Source organism: Marmota flaviventris, chromosome 8 (assembly GCF_047511675.1).
Source record: "Marmota flaviventris isolate mMarFla1 chromosome 8, mMarFla1.hap1, whole genome shotgun sequence".
Taxonomy (NCBI): domain Eukaryota; kingdom Metazoa; phylum Chordata; class Mammalia; order Rodentia; family Sciuridae; genus Marmota; species Marmota flaviventris.
The window spans coordinates 49,273,554-49,290,140 of record NC_092505.1 but is presented as its reverse complement, the minus strand read 5'-3'; the positions used below and the strand labels follow the sequence as shown (position 1 = coordinate 49,290,140).

General features: G+C 40.6%; 1 protein-coding gene across 1 annotated transcript in view; it reads left to right on the top strand.

Moving 5' to 3' along the window:
* The window catches only part of Atp13a5 (ATPase 13A5), an 88,795-nt gene that overhangs the window by 35,780 nt on the left and 36,428 nt on the right, over positions 1 to 16,587 (top strand). Inside the window, exons 12-17 of the mRNA XM_027935927.3 lie at positions 674 to 862; positions 4,476 to 4,537; positions 6,620 to 6,770; positions 9,459 to 9,545; positions 10,179 to 10,335; positions 12,656 to 12,773. Of these exons, the coding sequence (XP_027791728.2) occupies positions 674 to 862; positions 4,476 to 4,537; positions 6,620 to 6,770; positions 9,459 to 9,545; positions 10,179 to 10,335; positions 12,656 to 12,773 (764 nt within the window). The remainder of the gene's footprint in view (positions 1 to 673; positions 863 to 4,475; positions 4,538 to 6,619; positions 6,771 to 9,458; positions 9,546 to 10,178; positions 10,336 to 12,655; positions 12,774 to 16,587) is intronic.

Below are 16,587 nucleotides of genomic sequence, written 5' to 3'. Positions count from 1 at the left end.
AGACCTTGTCTTTTTATGGGTCTGAACCTGGCCCCTGTGATAGGCTGCTCTGATTCAGGATTAAGCAAGCTGAGTTCTCAGGATCAAAACTACCGTAGATATAGCTGGGGAAAGCAGTCATTGTGAGGAGAATTAAATAATGTACGGAGCCTAACACAGTGCCTGCTCCAGTGAGAGCAAGCTCATTTTAATTCTGCTTCCCTATAGCTAATAATATATGCTCAGATCTTGGCGAGCCCTAAGGGAGAGCCTTACTAATTCACCACTCCTTCACCATTCTCGACTGGGTCCCTCCTTTGTATCAGATCCTAGTGCTGGGCCAACAATCAAGCTGTTGCATGAAATGTAACCAGAGACTAGTCCTGGTGTCCTGGGAACCCAAGGGGGCATGGAGGTCTGATGAGTGGAGAAGTTGGGCGCCTGGGTGCAGGGGATGTTAGGAGAAAACCAAGACCTGGAATAAGGATTGAAGTTCTCCTTTGTTCTGTAGTGAGAGATAATGTCTCCATTTTTTTAGGGACAGACAAAAGAATACTCGCCCCCAGAGAACTGACTCCAGGAAGGTTCTGAGCCAAAGTCTCCAGGGCCCCCATGATGTTGTAGGAGGCAGTCGTTAAGAAGGTGCTGTCCTACCGTGCTGGGCTAACTGTGTGGATGTCTTTCCCTTCCCCAGATCCCCCCAAGAGACACCGCCACCATGGCCCTGATCCTCCTCACGGTGACTGTCCCTCCCATGCTGCCCGCTGCCCTGACCATAGGCATTGTGTATGCCCAGAAGAGACTGAAGAAAAAGAAAATCTTCTGTATCTCTCCACAGAGAATCAACATGTGTGGGCAAATAAACCTCGTGTGCTTTGACAAAGTAAGACCCAAACTTCCCAGGTTGAGGGTTGATGGTTTTGAGGATAGCAGAGCTGCAGAGTGGTCGGGGGAATGGTCTTCTAGGGAGAACACTGAGGCCAGAGGAGACCACACGGTGAACTAGAGTGTGATCACCTTCTGGCCGCTACTCCAGTGACTCTAAAGGTTGCAATTTAGTCATCATATCATGAAATTTTTCCCTGTGAAATTTAAAGTTTTATGGTGCCGTGTGTGTGTGTGTGTGTGTGTGTGTGTGTGTGTGTTTTAATCTTTTACTCTGATAACTTCCCTGCTGGACTTTTTCAGGAAAAAATGTGAGAAACATTTCTGTTTCTTGAAGTGCTTTGTCTGTAGCTCAAGTAACAATTCCTCTTTGTCCTCTGCTTTTTGTAAGGAAAGAGAGGGCAGGGACAGTGGCCTGTGTCTAGACACTCCTGCCACTCTTCTCTCCTTAGGGATCAGGGCTCCAGGCTAGAGCAGGTGGTCTCTGTGCTTAGGGGCCTGGAAAAGTGGCAGAGGGGGAGTATGTGCCAGATGGGAACACTGCTGCCCAGGGGCAGGTCCCTAGACCTTCTCTTCTTTGGAGACTTGAGGAACTTCAGCACCAGCTGCCCACTGGTTCAGATCCTGCCCTCAGTATTGCCGGGAAACTTAGCTTGTGTAGTACAGTGAGCCTGGGTTTGTCCATCCCTGTCTTTAGTTCATTTGCATTTAGATAATTGATCAAGGCTTTGGCCATGCTTAATTAACCCACCAATGCTGTCCACGGTGCTCTTCCATTAAAGAGAGATAGACCTAGGTCAGGGAGTGTAGACAATGATCATGTTGTGTGATGTGTGCTTGGTGAAGGTCTGAGCAAAGTGTCGGGCATGATGAAGTAGGTCCAGAGTCAGAGGCAAGTTGTTAAGAGCACAGCGGTGTGGGAGGCAGGAACATTCCAGAACAGAGGACAATAGGCTGTTTGGAGAGAACAGCACTGGGGGCTGACACACAAGCTGAGAGGCGGGGCCTCATCTGGAAGGAGAATGGGAGTCCTTATCAATTTTTTTTTTTAGAAGATAAGTGACATTTCTATAGGTACTTTATTTATCCCATCTGAAGGAATTGGTGAGAAGAGGTGGAAGAAGAGAGATAGGACAGAGGAGGAGGCCACCTGTGAACAACTGAAGAAAGAGATCATTCCTAGTTCTAGGAGAGTCAAAACAGAGAGTTGAAAATAAACTGGAAAAGCCCCAGGAGACCTGACCCGTGTATCGCTTTAGATTATTTTAGTTTCCTATCTCTTTGTGTTTTATTTGACAAAGGAAGTCCTCAATTGCCATCAGTCAGAACCCTTAGGGTTAATTTAGCAGCAGCTTCATTTGGGATTCGGGGCCAGATAACAACTCCTTGGAAGTTTTCTAACAGGGATTCTCATTACTTACCCACCAGCCTCACTAGTGTCTAGAATACAGGAGGACCACTGGTAAAATATGTGCATTATATATTCATTCATTTCAATGGCCAATTTTTTTCCCAAAGCTGCTCATTTTACTTCCTGTATAAAACTCCTTCCTTTTCATCCTCCTGTCATCTGCTAGTGTGTCTGGGGGACTGCTCCCAGGCTTACTTGGCCAAATTCCATATGGCATGACAGCATGCTGTAGTGCAAAGACCTCCCAACTAGGAATTGGCAAAATGAGAAATATAATCCTGGATGGGATACCAAGTTTCTGCATGGCCTTATTTAGATAGAAGGATTGAACTAGAATTGTTGCCAAGATATTTATTTTCCAAATTTTACATTATAAAACTCTGTCAACGTGATGTTGAAATAAACACGCTTTACAATGAATTGAATTTTTAACCAGTGTTATTTCAACTTAGAAGATACCTATCACTGGGCCTCTGTGTATATATGTCCCCATATATATTTCTATTTTTATTGGTTTGTTAGAAGTTCTCTAAGACAAGTTTCTTTTCTTTTTGTCCAATTTATCCCAAGCCTGGGCTTATATTCATGCTAACAGTGCTTTTGCTTTGTTTTTTGTTTGTTTGTTTTTCCTATCTTATTCCTTTTAGAAATTCAAATATAATTGAGCTTTCTGTTTATTATTAGCTTATTGTAAAAGGGTCATTTTTCACATAGAGAAGCAGCACAGTCTCATTTCAGTCTTGCTTCAGCACTATCTCTGTTTTCATGTTCAAAATATTAATGTTTAAAAACATAATCTAGTCATCAGGAAAACATTTCGGTTTGAATTAACTTGCTAACTCTTTGAAATCGAACAACCCAAGGGGATTTGGAAAACAAACACACAGGTTGGGCCTTTGTAAAATGCAGGAGGGAAATGAAGCAAGTAACTGGTCTTGAAAAGTTTGTTTTTATTTCAAGGAATAACTCAATCAAGTTAGCTCTTTTGTGGAATCCAAATGAACGAGTGAAATAAAGATTCCTAATTCTTTAATTTGAAACCTCAGAAAGGGCTTTGTCTTTCCCCATGTCCCGTAGAATTTGCTTAACATTTCTAGTGGTGGAAGACTCCAGAAGGGCTGCTTCTGGTTCTGCCACTCCAACGAACAGGACACTGTCCCCTTAGGCTGTTCATTTCACCTTTAATCTATCTCTGCCCTTCTGCTCAGTTTAAGAATGAAAAGCATCATAAGCCCTTCTCAGTAAACCATTATGTTAAGGTGATGTGCTTGAATGATAACAGATATCATTTTGATAGGAAACTACAAAATTCAGTGTCTTATGCAGAGATGACATTAAGAAACTCATGTCAGAGGCCCAGAACTCAGTGCTGAAATAGGATATTCTGCAGTGCTTGGAAATGCTTTGTTCTGATTTGGAAGTGCCAAAGCAGCTGTGGGGGGCTGCACTCTGTCTGGGTGTTAAGCAGGACTGATGCTGTTAGCCGACTGCAGCAAGACACCAGGGTCTGCAATTAATGAATGACTGGGAAACAACAAAAAAATTAAGTGCTGTGACAGAACTCGGTTCCATTTTGCTTTCTCGGTTACATTATATGACAAACACTTTCCCATAGTACTGCAAATCATATCTCCTGAGCCTTTTCCTCTTGTTCTCACAATAAAACCCATTCATGGACATTAATTAATATCTATTATTAGCACTTAGTTTCTCTCCGTAGTTTCAAAGCCCTTTACCAACATTTCATTATCAATCTGGACAGTCACTGTCACCCATATTTTTAGAAAATTACTGTGAACCAGATGGCAAATTGTGAACTAAACAGTCTTGGAAAGAAAGAAAAAAGAAATCTTGAGCTCTGCTTTGGAAAGACAGCAGATGCCAACTGAAGAGTCAACTCACACTGGTTCTTGTTGGATTTTCACTTACTGAGCTTCTCCAATAACAACAGCAATAGACACAACAACAAACAAAACCAAAACAAAGCACTTGTATTTTATCATCATAGTAACTTGAATCACCTGATTATCAACATAGTCTTAAGGACTCATATGTCAGCATATTTAAAATTTGACACTTACAAAGGATTTGGACAATTGAATCTGTGATAATTTCTTGGAAGCTTCAGTTTCATTTAAATCACATCATAATTAAATGCTTTAAATCTTACACTAATACCAATTTTAATTTTTTTTTCCAGACAGGCACTCTTACGGAAGATGGGCTGGACCTCTGGGGGACTGTTCCTACTGCCAACAACTGGTAGGTCCCTTAAAGGAAGATGAAATGTGATGGTGTGCTTGCCTTGGTGGTACTCAAATCCATCCTTCCAGTATTGAAGGATGAGAATCACATCAAATATATATAGTAATGGGCTGGAATCAGCTCCCAATTTTTCTGACTTGTTTAATTGAGTGAGTCCTAAGTTCTGATCCAGACCGGGAAAGTAGGTCTTCAAATTGCACCCTCAAAAAATGGAATAGAATAAGGTGAATGATTGAGGAATGGAATGAAAAAAACACAAAAGCAGTGTGAAATCAAAATCAGGCTTGATTAATAGTTGCAAAGTCTTTCTGACGCAAGTAGTTGTAGTGAAGAGGTCGAAAATAAGGCTCCTTATTTTATATGACAGAGGTCTCCTCCCTCATAGAGTTCACAATCAAGTGGGATCAAAACGTACAAAGATACTCATCCCCAATGTACAACACAGGCCAAGAAAATTGTTACTATTAAGGCAGGAAATCAGAATAGAGAAGAAGCAATAAAGATGAGGAAGCATGACACACAGTCTTGGTTTATATAATAACATGGTGGGTGGATGTAGAAAATGTTTTGAAATTTGGTGGATCAATGAAAGCCAATAGAAAGAGATGGTACCTGAGATAAGTTTTGGAGGACCTCTGTGTGCAGCCATGGCCAGATGCCACTCTTTGATACTTCTTGATGGGACCATCCAGGGAGACCCTCTGGACCTCAAAATTATATAAACATGGGCTAAAAGGTAGCTCTAGAGAGAGTAGAAAGTAATCACTTACACACCTACCTCAGAACAGAACTGGAGAGGGGAGGAGGGCCCTCCACAGAGAGTACCCCTAGTCTCCTAGCTCCATCCCTGTAGGGCTAAGGCTTGTCTTCTCAATCTGAGTGGTAATGACCTCTGCTCTTTGGCTCTGATTACCCAATTTTGGCTTCAAACTGTGGCTGAGGCAGCTGATGGTCAGTGAAGTCATATAGGGGCCCTCCAAGATGGTATTGGGGCAGGTACAGTGCAGGCACAAGATAATAGCAGACAGGTGGTGTGACTCTTTAGAAGATAGTTGGTTTTTCAACTCTACTCATGTGTCTCTGCTCCTGACTGCTCAGTGTCCCAGCTGGCCTTCCTTTAGACAGACAGGGCCTCTGTCAGCCAGAACAGTGAACATGATGGAATGTGTGCCATTTCAGTCCTTCCATCTCCCTCCCACACTCTTGTACTCTGAAGCTTTTGAGGAAGTAGAGTCAACTAGACCCAATTGCCATTCAGCTCTGAGGTGGGAGGAGAGGAAGGGAAACCAAGCCATTCTATACTGTCAAAGAGGAAAACAGTCTTTAGAGGCAGGATATATGGACTGGGATTTTCAGGAAAACACAGCAAATTTGGAAGGGCTGGGTAGCAAGAAATACTGCCGAGCCAAGGCATGCTTTTACTTGCCTGAAACCACCAGGTAGGCTCCTTTCCTACCGTGCTACATCATGAAACTAGGACCTTCTGGCTTAGGGTATGTAGTTTTTGGAGCCAGCTCCACAGCGTTTGCAGGTATAGCTCAGAGTTGCCTGCTCACATGCTTTGCCACAGCAAGGCCATTATGTCAGATGGCTGCAAGTAATGTCACAAAAAACCCTGGAATTGTACCAAGCCCCCTGAAGTTACAGTTTAACTTGACCAGTGGCAATCTCTGTTGAAGGAAATTCATCTCCAACTCAAAGAAAGGTTGTCTAAAGATCACTCTGCAGGCAGAGCAGTCTGTTTAAAAACTGAAGAAACTAAATGAAGAAGGGATTGAAGGCAGCTTAGTCCCTGGACAAGTATAGAAATAGCAAGAAATTGTGTCTGGGCCTAGAATCCAGGACATAAAGAACATCAGTAGGAGTAGCAGCTGTGAGGAGAGGCAGAACTGGGGCCCACAGGACCCTGACTACCAGTTTAGAGAGTCTGGATTTAGTCCTGTAGAGCAGGAGGAGCCATTGAAGGGCTTTGAGTATAAGGATAGGTGCCTGAATCTCTCTCTGCCTTCGCAAACTTTCAGGGGCAGAGTATGCAAAATGATTTTATTGAAGACCTTAACTTATTATCCTCTCTACCAGTTTTCAGAAAGTCCACAGCTTTGCCTCTGGCAAGGCTTTGCCATGGGGACCTCTGTGTGCAGCCATGGCCAGCTGCCACTCTCTGATACTTCTTGATGGGACCATCCAGGGAGACCCTCTGGACCTCAAAATGTTTGAAAGCACGGCCTGGGTAAGTTCATGGCTTATTTAATCAAATGAGGAGAATGTAAAGAGATCTGTGCTGGGAGTCTTGAAGGCTTTCCAACTGTGGTTAAAATGAATTCTGCTCTGATCCTGCCAGAATTTGCCAACCTCCGCTTCAGAAAACTCTGTCAAGGAGTGTAATGTGAAATAGGGCTCCATAGCAAATAAATTTGGAAACTGCTGTTTACACGAAGTTAAAAAGATTTTTCTTCAGGATTTCTTTAATATACCATGGTTGCAATGTGAATATTCAAGAGAGGGCATGATATGCAACATTTAATAAAACTATTTGACCTCAAAACCTTCTTGACTGGCTATAGCATGGTGCAAATGTTCTCCAAACACCCTGGGAGAGAGAGTTCTATAAAGGTGGGTCTTTTGTGGCCATATATCACTTGACTGTGACAAGGTGACTGAAGAACTGAATTGATAATTTTAGTTTAAATTTAAATAGCAGCCAGGCACAGTGGCACACTCCTGTGATCCCAGCTACTAGGGAGGCTGAGGCCACAGGATAGCAAGTTTGAGACCAACCTCAACAACTTAATGAGGCCCTAAGGACTTAGTGAGACCCTGTCTCAAAATAAGAAAGAAAAAGGGCTAGGGATGTGGCTTGGTGCTCCTCTAGGTTCAATCTCTGGTACCAAAAGATAATTTATTTTTTAAAACTAGCTTCAGTGGCTGGTAGTTACTGTATCATACATATCAACCTGGAGGATCCTCATTCCAACGGATTCCAATGTCTGAGCTGAGTGCAAATGACAACTGAAAGCTGTGAGCCCATCCCGGAGACTCCCATGACATAGCGGGAAGAGCTCTGCCTTCCACCCGTCTCTGTCATGTATTCGCAAATCAGAGTCAAAACTCCAAGTCTGTCTCTCATATGTTCATTTGGGATAATTATATCTCATTCACAGACCTGATGAGCACGGAGATGATGAGCTCTGAGGAGCTTTGAACACTATCGTGTGCCAAATGAGTGGAGGGTGTTCATGAATGAGCTAGCTGATTAATTACATTCTGCTGCCCTGCAAATAAAGCATTCTAAAGCCACTTACAGAGATATATAAAGTATTAGAGAGCATTTATACGTGTAAAACATGGATGGAGCTAGGGTTGTAGCTCAGTGGTGCAGCACTTGCCTAGCATGTGTGAGGCCCTGGGTTCGAGTCTCAGCACCACATATAAATAAAACAATAAAGTTTTATCAACAACTTAAAAAATGGAGACAAATGTTTGTAGGGGCATGAAACATACCTTGTGAAGAAGCTAATAGAAATATGTGTGGTAGAGGCATTTTAGCTTCCTACAGGCCAAATGAATTAAAGGGGGAATCTGGTAGAGAGAGAAGTTTCTGAAGTCAGTTAAAAACCATTTTTTAAAAACTTTTTAAAAAAATATTTATTTTTTTTAGTTGTAGTTGGACACAATACTTTTATTTTATTTATTGTATGTGGTGCTGAGGATCGAACCCAGGGCCTTGCACGTGCTAGGCGAGCACTCTACCACTAAGCCACAACCCCAGACCTAAAAACCATTTTTGCTGTGGAGAAATTTTTGGCATAAAGACAAAACAGTAACCAGTTTACTGGATCTTAATGAGAAGAACCTGTATGTTACCATGCAGCAATATCCTTACCAGCGTCATTGGAACAATGATGAGTGATTACTACATACGACTTGGATCCTGGTCCAGTAATGTCTCCTTCCCCATCAGAGGAGGGTCGGTTTGCCTACAAGTGACATACAAGTCGGGGTCATTTTGGAAACATAAATCTTGAATATTATCTCTGTAAGAACTGTCAGAACAGTTGTATCCCGCCAACAAAGCATAAATATGCAAGATTATTCATTGGGCTTAAGGCTGAGTCAGAAGCAGGTTTGAGTTAAATATCAAAATTGGAGTTTGTTAGTTAGGAAGCCTCCACTGAGTTTAAGGAGGAATCCTTATAGATTCTTAAGAATTTTAGCTCTAGAAGGAATGTAAGAATATTTTTCAGAATAAATTAAAATCTGAGATATGAAGTGATATCCCCAAGATCAAACAACTAAGTGGCATAGTAGAGAAGAGATGCTATCTTTATTTTTCCTCCCCTGCTCTTTCTATCTAATTGCCTTTCCCATATTTTAGTATTGGTTTCTCAGTGGTATAGATTGCTACCATTGTAGCATTTAAAGAATACTAACCATTTTCAAATGTGATTTCTAATTGGCTTATAGCTAACTTGCTAACTCCCTAGTTAAATAAATTAGGTTAGTAGCACAGATATAGTATAAAGAAACAGTCTCAGGTTTATCTCAGGACATAATTCTAACCCATCTAAAAGCTATTGTGCTCCACAATATTGAAGACTATATCTCTACTTAATCTCTCCTCCAATTACTAGACATAACCATTTAGGAAGAGTCCTTGATCTGCAGCCAGCACTTTTTCATCAATTACAACTTAAAATATATTCACAATATTTCTGGCTTTTTGACATTCTACAAAAAGGTCTTAAATATAAATCAACACAATAGAAATTTGACAATGACAATATTAAGATAATTGTCCTAGAAGAGAAAACTATGTGAGAAGGACTTTGAAAAGATTAAAGTGTTATTAAAATGAGAGATATTTCTTTTGTATTATTTTTCTCCAAGGCATCTTATAAATGTTTTCATTTTACAATAGAAAATGGAAGATTGTAATGTGAACGCCTACAAATTTGGCATGTCAGACTCAAACACAATAATAAAACCAGGACCAGAAGCCAGCCAGGTATGATTTGCTTCTTTAAATCCTATAGCTCTTTTCCCTTAAGACGAGTGAAACTTCTCAGACTTTCACCTATTTTTATGTTCCCAGTTTTAAGCTTTATCTTAACAAACCCCATAGTTGCCTTGGTCATTCTTTTAGTCGTAAATCCATCCATTCGTTTGTTCAGCACTTGCTTGCTGACTACTGGGGAATGCCAGACCGTATGCTAGGATTCAAACTAAGACATGCTGGGCTTGTGTTGGAAGAGCCCAAAGACTGGGAAAAAATCAATACAGGTGCAAATAAGTGTGATATGATGTGCCAACATCTCCAACAAAAGCAGAAGAATGAGCCACGGGGGTCCAGAGACAGGAGCCGTGTGCTGTTTCTGGGGGAGGGAAGCATCTCACAGGAAGTGAGCTTAGCTGTAAGGTTATTAGGATTCTCCAGACACTCAAGGGGACAGGACTTGCAGATCAGACAACTTGTCGAGGAAGTCACCTTAGAAGGGAGCCAGGAAAGTATCCGTATTGTGACAAATACACTATTGTATGACGTGCTAGGCTCATGGAGGAGGAAACTATTTTGTTGACATGCATCTGGGAAATAGCTCTTGTGGTCTTTCTAAGCTCCCTTTTGTGGATGCCTCTGCAGAGTCCTGTAGAAGCCATTGCCATCTTGCGCCAGTTTCCGTTTTCATCAAGCCTGCAGAGGATGTCTGTGATCGCTCAGCTGGCCGGGGAGCATCACTTCCATGCCTACATGAAGGGTGCCCCAGAGATGGTGGCTAGGTTCTGCAGACCCGAAACAGGTACCGACATTTTTCTCTTTCAAGAGGTGAAATCATTTAAAAGGCTAAACACAAAAGCAAAAAAGCAGCCGTGAAAACACACACAAATGCAAAAAGCTCCACAATCAATGAATGGGGAGTTGGTTGATTTTTGGATGGGTGGAAAGTGGGTTTAGAAGATTCCATAATGCAGGGTATAATTTCAAGGTATAGAGGCCAAGAATAAAGAACCTGCCATGGTCCAGCCAGAAAAGCACAACCACGATGAGGTACCAGGGAAGGAAATGTAGGACAAAGCATCAGGAGTCAGAAGAGGAAGCCACTTGGGTCAGAGAACCAGAGAGGGAGGGTGAGAATGAGAGGTATTCAGAAGGAACCAAAGGGTGAGGTCTGGACACTAGTCTGGTTCTGCAAACAGGTCTCTGTCACCTCTGGGAAGGAGGAGTGGTTCCAGTTTTGAGGGCTCAGACAAATCAGTGGAAGGAGAATATAGGAAAGATAAATCTTTTAGAAAAAAGGGTGATTGAAGTAAATTAGATGATATCAGAGTAAGATAACTGATCATTTTTACAACCATTTTATTATTCTGGACCAGACTTTGAGATGATTTGTATTATTTCTTAGTCTTATAAACATATGTACTTTCTAAGCAACAGTCAGGTTTATAAGAATATTGTTGCATTCAAAGGAGTTCATTGGACAAAATTGGACTTTTTTCTCCTGATTTTCATCTTTTCTCCTTATGAGTGCTGATAGCCATCAATTTGTGCATAGAACTCTAGATTTTGCAAATGCTGGCTCTAGTTTCTCTACTTGGAGTATTTTTTTTTTTTTTGACCTTAGAAGTGACCCTTTCTTTTCTGCCTTTGATCTTCCTCATAGCTCCCGTTAACTGTCTTTCACAGATGACGGCCTATCTTTGGCTTTGTCTTGTGTTTTCAGCCACACTGAGACAGTGAGCATCTTCGGGGCATTCTGCTGGTATCTACTGCCCTTGTTCTATTGGAAGAGTTGGACCTGTCACCTGCCACTTCCTGTTCTCGTGGCAGCCCTTCCAGTTCTTTCTGTTGTCCAAATTCCTGATCTTTCCCATAGGTGAACACCATCTTCTGTGACCCCCACCTCTCTCTCTTCAAGAAAAGTAAAATTAGGGACTTCTTTGAAAGTAGATCTCCACCTTCAGGAATATTCTAGAATTATTCTAGAAATTCTGACATAAATGGGGGCATAGGGATCTGCAACCCTCTCATTTTATGGATGAGGAACTGAGGTGCAGAAGACAGGCGACTTGGCCTGGGTCAGGAAGCTAGTCAGGAGGGGAGTGGAAACTAGAACCCAGTTGTTTTTCCACCTCAGCTACCACATCCCCATTTGTGCCTTGCTTTCCTATGACACACACACAGCTCATTATAAACCATGAAGAGTTCCTTATATTACACAGCATAGTCATCATGTCCAAATACAAAAATGTTGGCATAGTGTCATCTGTCATCTGAAGCAGGGATCGGCAAACTTTTCTGCAAACAGCCAGATGGTACATATTTTAGGACTTGCTGGTCACACAGTATCTGTGTTGACTACTCAACCCTGCCACCATAGCCCCAAAGCACACACAGACAATAAGCAAACCAGTAGGCACATCCATGGGTCAATAAAACTTTATTTACAAACCAAACAGTCCTTGGCCTGTGTGCCATAGTTCATCAACCCCTATTCTGGAAGATCAGCTCTTTCTCTTACTCCATCCAAATACACATAGTGCTGAGGTCTGTCCTTATTGAACCCTGTCTTGACCAGTTTGGGCTGATATAACAAAACACCATAGATTAGGCATTTTAAACAGTGGAGACCTCTCACCATTCTGGAAGCCAGAACATTCAAGATCATGATGCTGGCCAGTTGGGTTCCTGGTGAGGGCTGCCACTCTGGTTTGCAGATGATAGCCTTCTTGCTGAATCCTCGTAGGGTAACAAAAGAGATCATCTCTTATATGTCATCATTCTATTCATGATGGCTCCACCTTCATGACTCAATTACCTCCCAAAGGTAAATGCAGTCACATTTGGGGGGGAGTCTGTACATATGAATTTGGGGGCTCACAAACAATCAGTCCTTAGCCCAGTCGATGACCAGCACACCTTTGACATTTATTTCCACCCAAATAAGAAGAACACACTGATAAACTTGTTTCTAACTTTTGGCTAAAGTTATAAGCTTTCTATTAAAACAGTTTTATGACGTGAAAATTAAAACCAGGTACAGCGACAGCATCCTGGAGTCTTGATCAGGATCTAAACAGCCAAGGTGACCTTACATTTGCCTCTTTCTTTTCTTCTGACAGTGCCCAAGAATTTCCCACAGGAGCTGAGGAATTACACAGTGCAAGGCTTCCGTGTCATTGCCCTGGCTCACAAAGTTCTGAAGATGAGGAAGCTCTCAGATGTGCAGCGTTTAGCAAGGTAAGGAGTCAGAAATCAGCACGAGCACAGAGCACAGACTCCCTGTGCATGAGGTAAATGAGTCCTAGAAATGGATGGATGAGCAGCTCACATCACCAGGAAGACTCTTGGAGATGGACAACTGAACTCATCTGGTCCTCTGATGTGGAGATGAGCAATTGTAGGTGAGACTGGGGAAGATTTACTTAGGTCACAATGTTAGTTGGTGGGAGAACAACAGGATTGCCATTGAGATTTCTGACTCCTAAACAGCATATGCTATTCCGGCCCTGCACCACCTTAGTCTCAGCTCTCCTCCCACCTCTGAATGCTATGGGAACAAAATATTTGGGTGTCCCACATATAAAAAGGTTGAGAGAAGGGGACAGTTGCAAATTTGAAAGATTTACAGAATCACTTAGACTCATTTTTTTTGTTGTTGTTGTTGTTTTTTCAGGGCTGAATACTATACTTCTCTCAGATATGGGAAAGTAATGAGTACAAATTGAATTCTTTCTAAGAAATAAAATTCAATATTCTTAATTACATTAAAGGGGAAAATTGTCCTCATTAGATGGTAATCTATACACTATTATTTCTTCTGATATTCTTTAGCTTTCAATGGTTGTTTTAAAATTATCTATGATAAAGGAGCAGAGAAATACTGTGGAAAATTGAATAGCTGATCAACTATGTATTACTTGTTTTAGAGATATTTGATTTATGGTTGCTGATAGAGAGATCCTTATTCATATGTAATTTGCTCCTTCATATCAAATACTGATGTCCTGGGTTTAATATTATTACTTGCAGCCTAAGTCCATCTAAGATAATCAGTAATCATTGCCCTTTTCTTACTCTGCCTGTTTCCCCATCTACAAGCTCTAAGGAGCTTTTCAGCCATGACATTTTAATCTTTGAAATATAATCATAAAGTTCGTTTCGAAATATATTAGTGACATCTTCTGATTTAGCATTCCAGGTGTTTGCTATTCTTGAGCAATCACAAGGACTCATAACACATGGGACTTTGTAATTTTTCAAACACAAATTTGAATAACAAACATTAAGGTTATATGTGAAGTCAAGATTTACATAGCTACTTCTGGAGTGTAACCACTGCCCAGCTGCCACGTACAAATGCAGCTGTTCCTATTTAAGAGTCACTAGTGGAACAGACAATGTTAGGAATATAACAAAATATTAAAATGTGCTAGATTTCCAACCATCTCAGGTTTCCCAGGGAATCTCAGGAGCCTATGAAATTCTTAGCATTTACTTACTATCTTCAGAAAGGGTAAAGAGATAAGTTTTTGATTTTTATTAGGATCAAATTATATTTAGCAAAGTTTTCCAATTACGAAAATCAAAAACTTCTAAAAGATTAGAGTCATAAGAGGGGAAGTGAGTTTCTTGAGATAACTTGAAAAAAATATTACCTGAAACTAAAAAAAAAAAAAAAAAAAAAAAACAGAAGAAATACTTCACTGAGATTTGCCTCTTCATTGATTCAGCAAATATCTCTTGACCTTTGCTATGTGTTAGATCCTCAAGGAACCGAGGATTCATTCAGAAGTAAGTAAAATGAAGTCCTTGCCTTAAGAACTTTATATACTAATTGAGGAAAACAGATAATAAAATCAATCTGTAAAATATTGTCTTGTTGGCAATTTTTAAATGTCCTGAAGGGGGAAAACGAAGCAGGTCAGGAAGGCTTTTCAGAAGACAGAGAGTGCCATTTTGCAGGGGGTGAGCAGGGAGGCCCTCTGAGGAGCAGCATTTGAATAGAGATCTGAGTAAAATATGAGGGCAAGCCGGCAGATTCCCAGAGGCCAGCATTGCAGGGAACAGGAACGGTGGGTGCAAAGATCTTGAAGTAGTGATGTTGTTGGAAATGTGGAGAAGAAGGGCTACGTGCCTGAAGCTGCGAATGAGGGCAGGAGTCGTGAAACAGAAAACACGTGTCTGTCTCTGTTTTTGTTTTGTGCTTTGTGCATTGCAGCCAAGAAATCATTGGCCAGACCAATACCAAGAAAACGCTCCCCTATGTTTCCCTCCAGGAGCTTCCGTCTCCAGTCTTATGTTTTAGTCCTTGATCCGTTTCCAGTTGGTTTTTGTGTGTGGTGTAAGACAGAGTTCTCATTTCATTCTTTTGCATGTGGATATTAAACTAAAAATCTCCTGTACAGCAAAGGAAGCCATCCAGAGAGTGAAATAGAAAATTTGCAAACCATGTATCTGATAAGAAATCAATACCCCAAATGTATAAGGAGCATAACTCAATAACAACAAAATAAATAACCCAATTAAAAACTGATCAGAGCGTCTGAGCAGACATTTCTCCAAATAAGATTTATAAACGGCCAATGGGTACATGAAAAGGCACTAAACATCACTATCAGTGAAGTGCAAATCAAAACCTCATGGCTATTAGGATGACTGTTTAAGAAAATTAAAAACATCACAGGTGTTGGTGAGGATATGGAGAAATTGGAATCTATATACACTGTTAGTGGAAACACATGCAGGTGCAGTGGTCCAACTGCTATCCAAAATAGTAAGGGGTTTCCTCAAACAGTTAAAAGTAGAAGGACCATATGATCCCCCAGTGCCACAATCCCACTTCCAAGCATATGTCCAAAAGAATTGGAATCAGAATCTCAAAGGGATCTCTGCATTTCCATGTTCTTTGCAGCATGTGTGTGTGTGTGTATGTGTGTGTGTGTGTGTGTGTAATAGCCACAATAGGGAAATAGCCTAAATGTCCATCAGTGGATGAATAAATAAAGAAAATGTGGTACATACATACAATGGAACATTATTCAGCCTTAAAAAAGAAGGCTTAGGCCCAAAGTAACTTAGAAAGATCCTGTCTTAAAATAAAAAACAATAACAATAATAATAAAGGACTGGGAATGCAGCTCAGTGGTTGAAAACCCATGAGTTCATGTTCAAAGTACAAAAAAGAAGAAGAAAAAAGAAACTCTCATGCCATGTCAGACAACATAGATGCACCAGGATGTATATCATGCTAACTGAAATAAACCAGTTGCAGAGAGACAAATACTGCACAATCCCACTTATACTATGTATCTATAACAATCAAACCCTTAGAAATAAAGAGTGAAATGACGATTACGAAGGAAAAGGGAGAGGGGAGCGGAAGCTGCTTAGTGGGTATAAACTTTTAGTTGTGCAAGATGAATAAGTTCTAGAGATCTGCTATACAACATGGTGCCTATAATTATCAATGCCATCCTGTACACTTTAAAATTTTGTTAGGAGGGTGATCTTAAGTGTTCTTATCACAAAGCAAAACAAAACAAAAAACGGGAGCAGGAGGAAACATTTGGGGGTGGTGGATATGTTTATTATTTTGATTATTATTATGATTATTTTGTTGCAGAAGTGTATACATATTGCTGAAACCATCAGATTGTATATATTACATATGTGTGGTTTTTATAGGACAATTACACCTCTGTAATACTGTTAAAAATAAAATTCTTTATGAATCTTAAACCCCCCAAAATTATTAAATTGGTGAGAAGATTTTGGTATCTTCCCTTTGGTTCCAGTCCACATAAAAATATTAATACAATTTATAATAAAGAAATGATAAAGTTAAATTTGACAAATTCCATGTTAGGTAGATTTTCTTTTATAGAATTTTCTGAACTCACTAAAACAGGAGTAATATTTGATTTTCTGAGTGTGCCAAAGTGCCTAATAAGAGAATTGAAGCAAAGTAGTTATTTAGTAAGTGGATTTTTCTTTAATGAATGATGGAGAAATTGTTACTCAATTCCAGAGAGAAATTTCTTCCCTGTGTTCT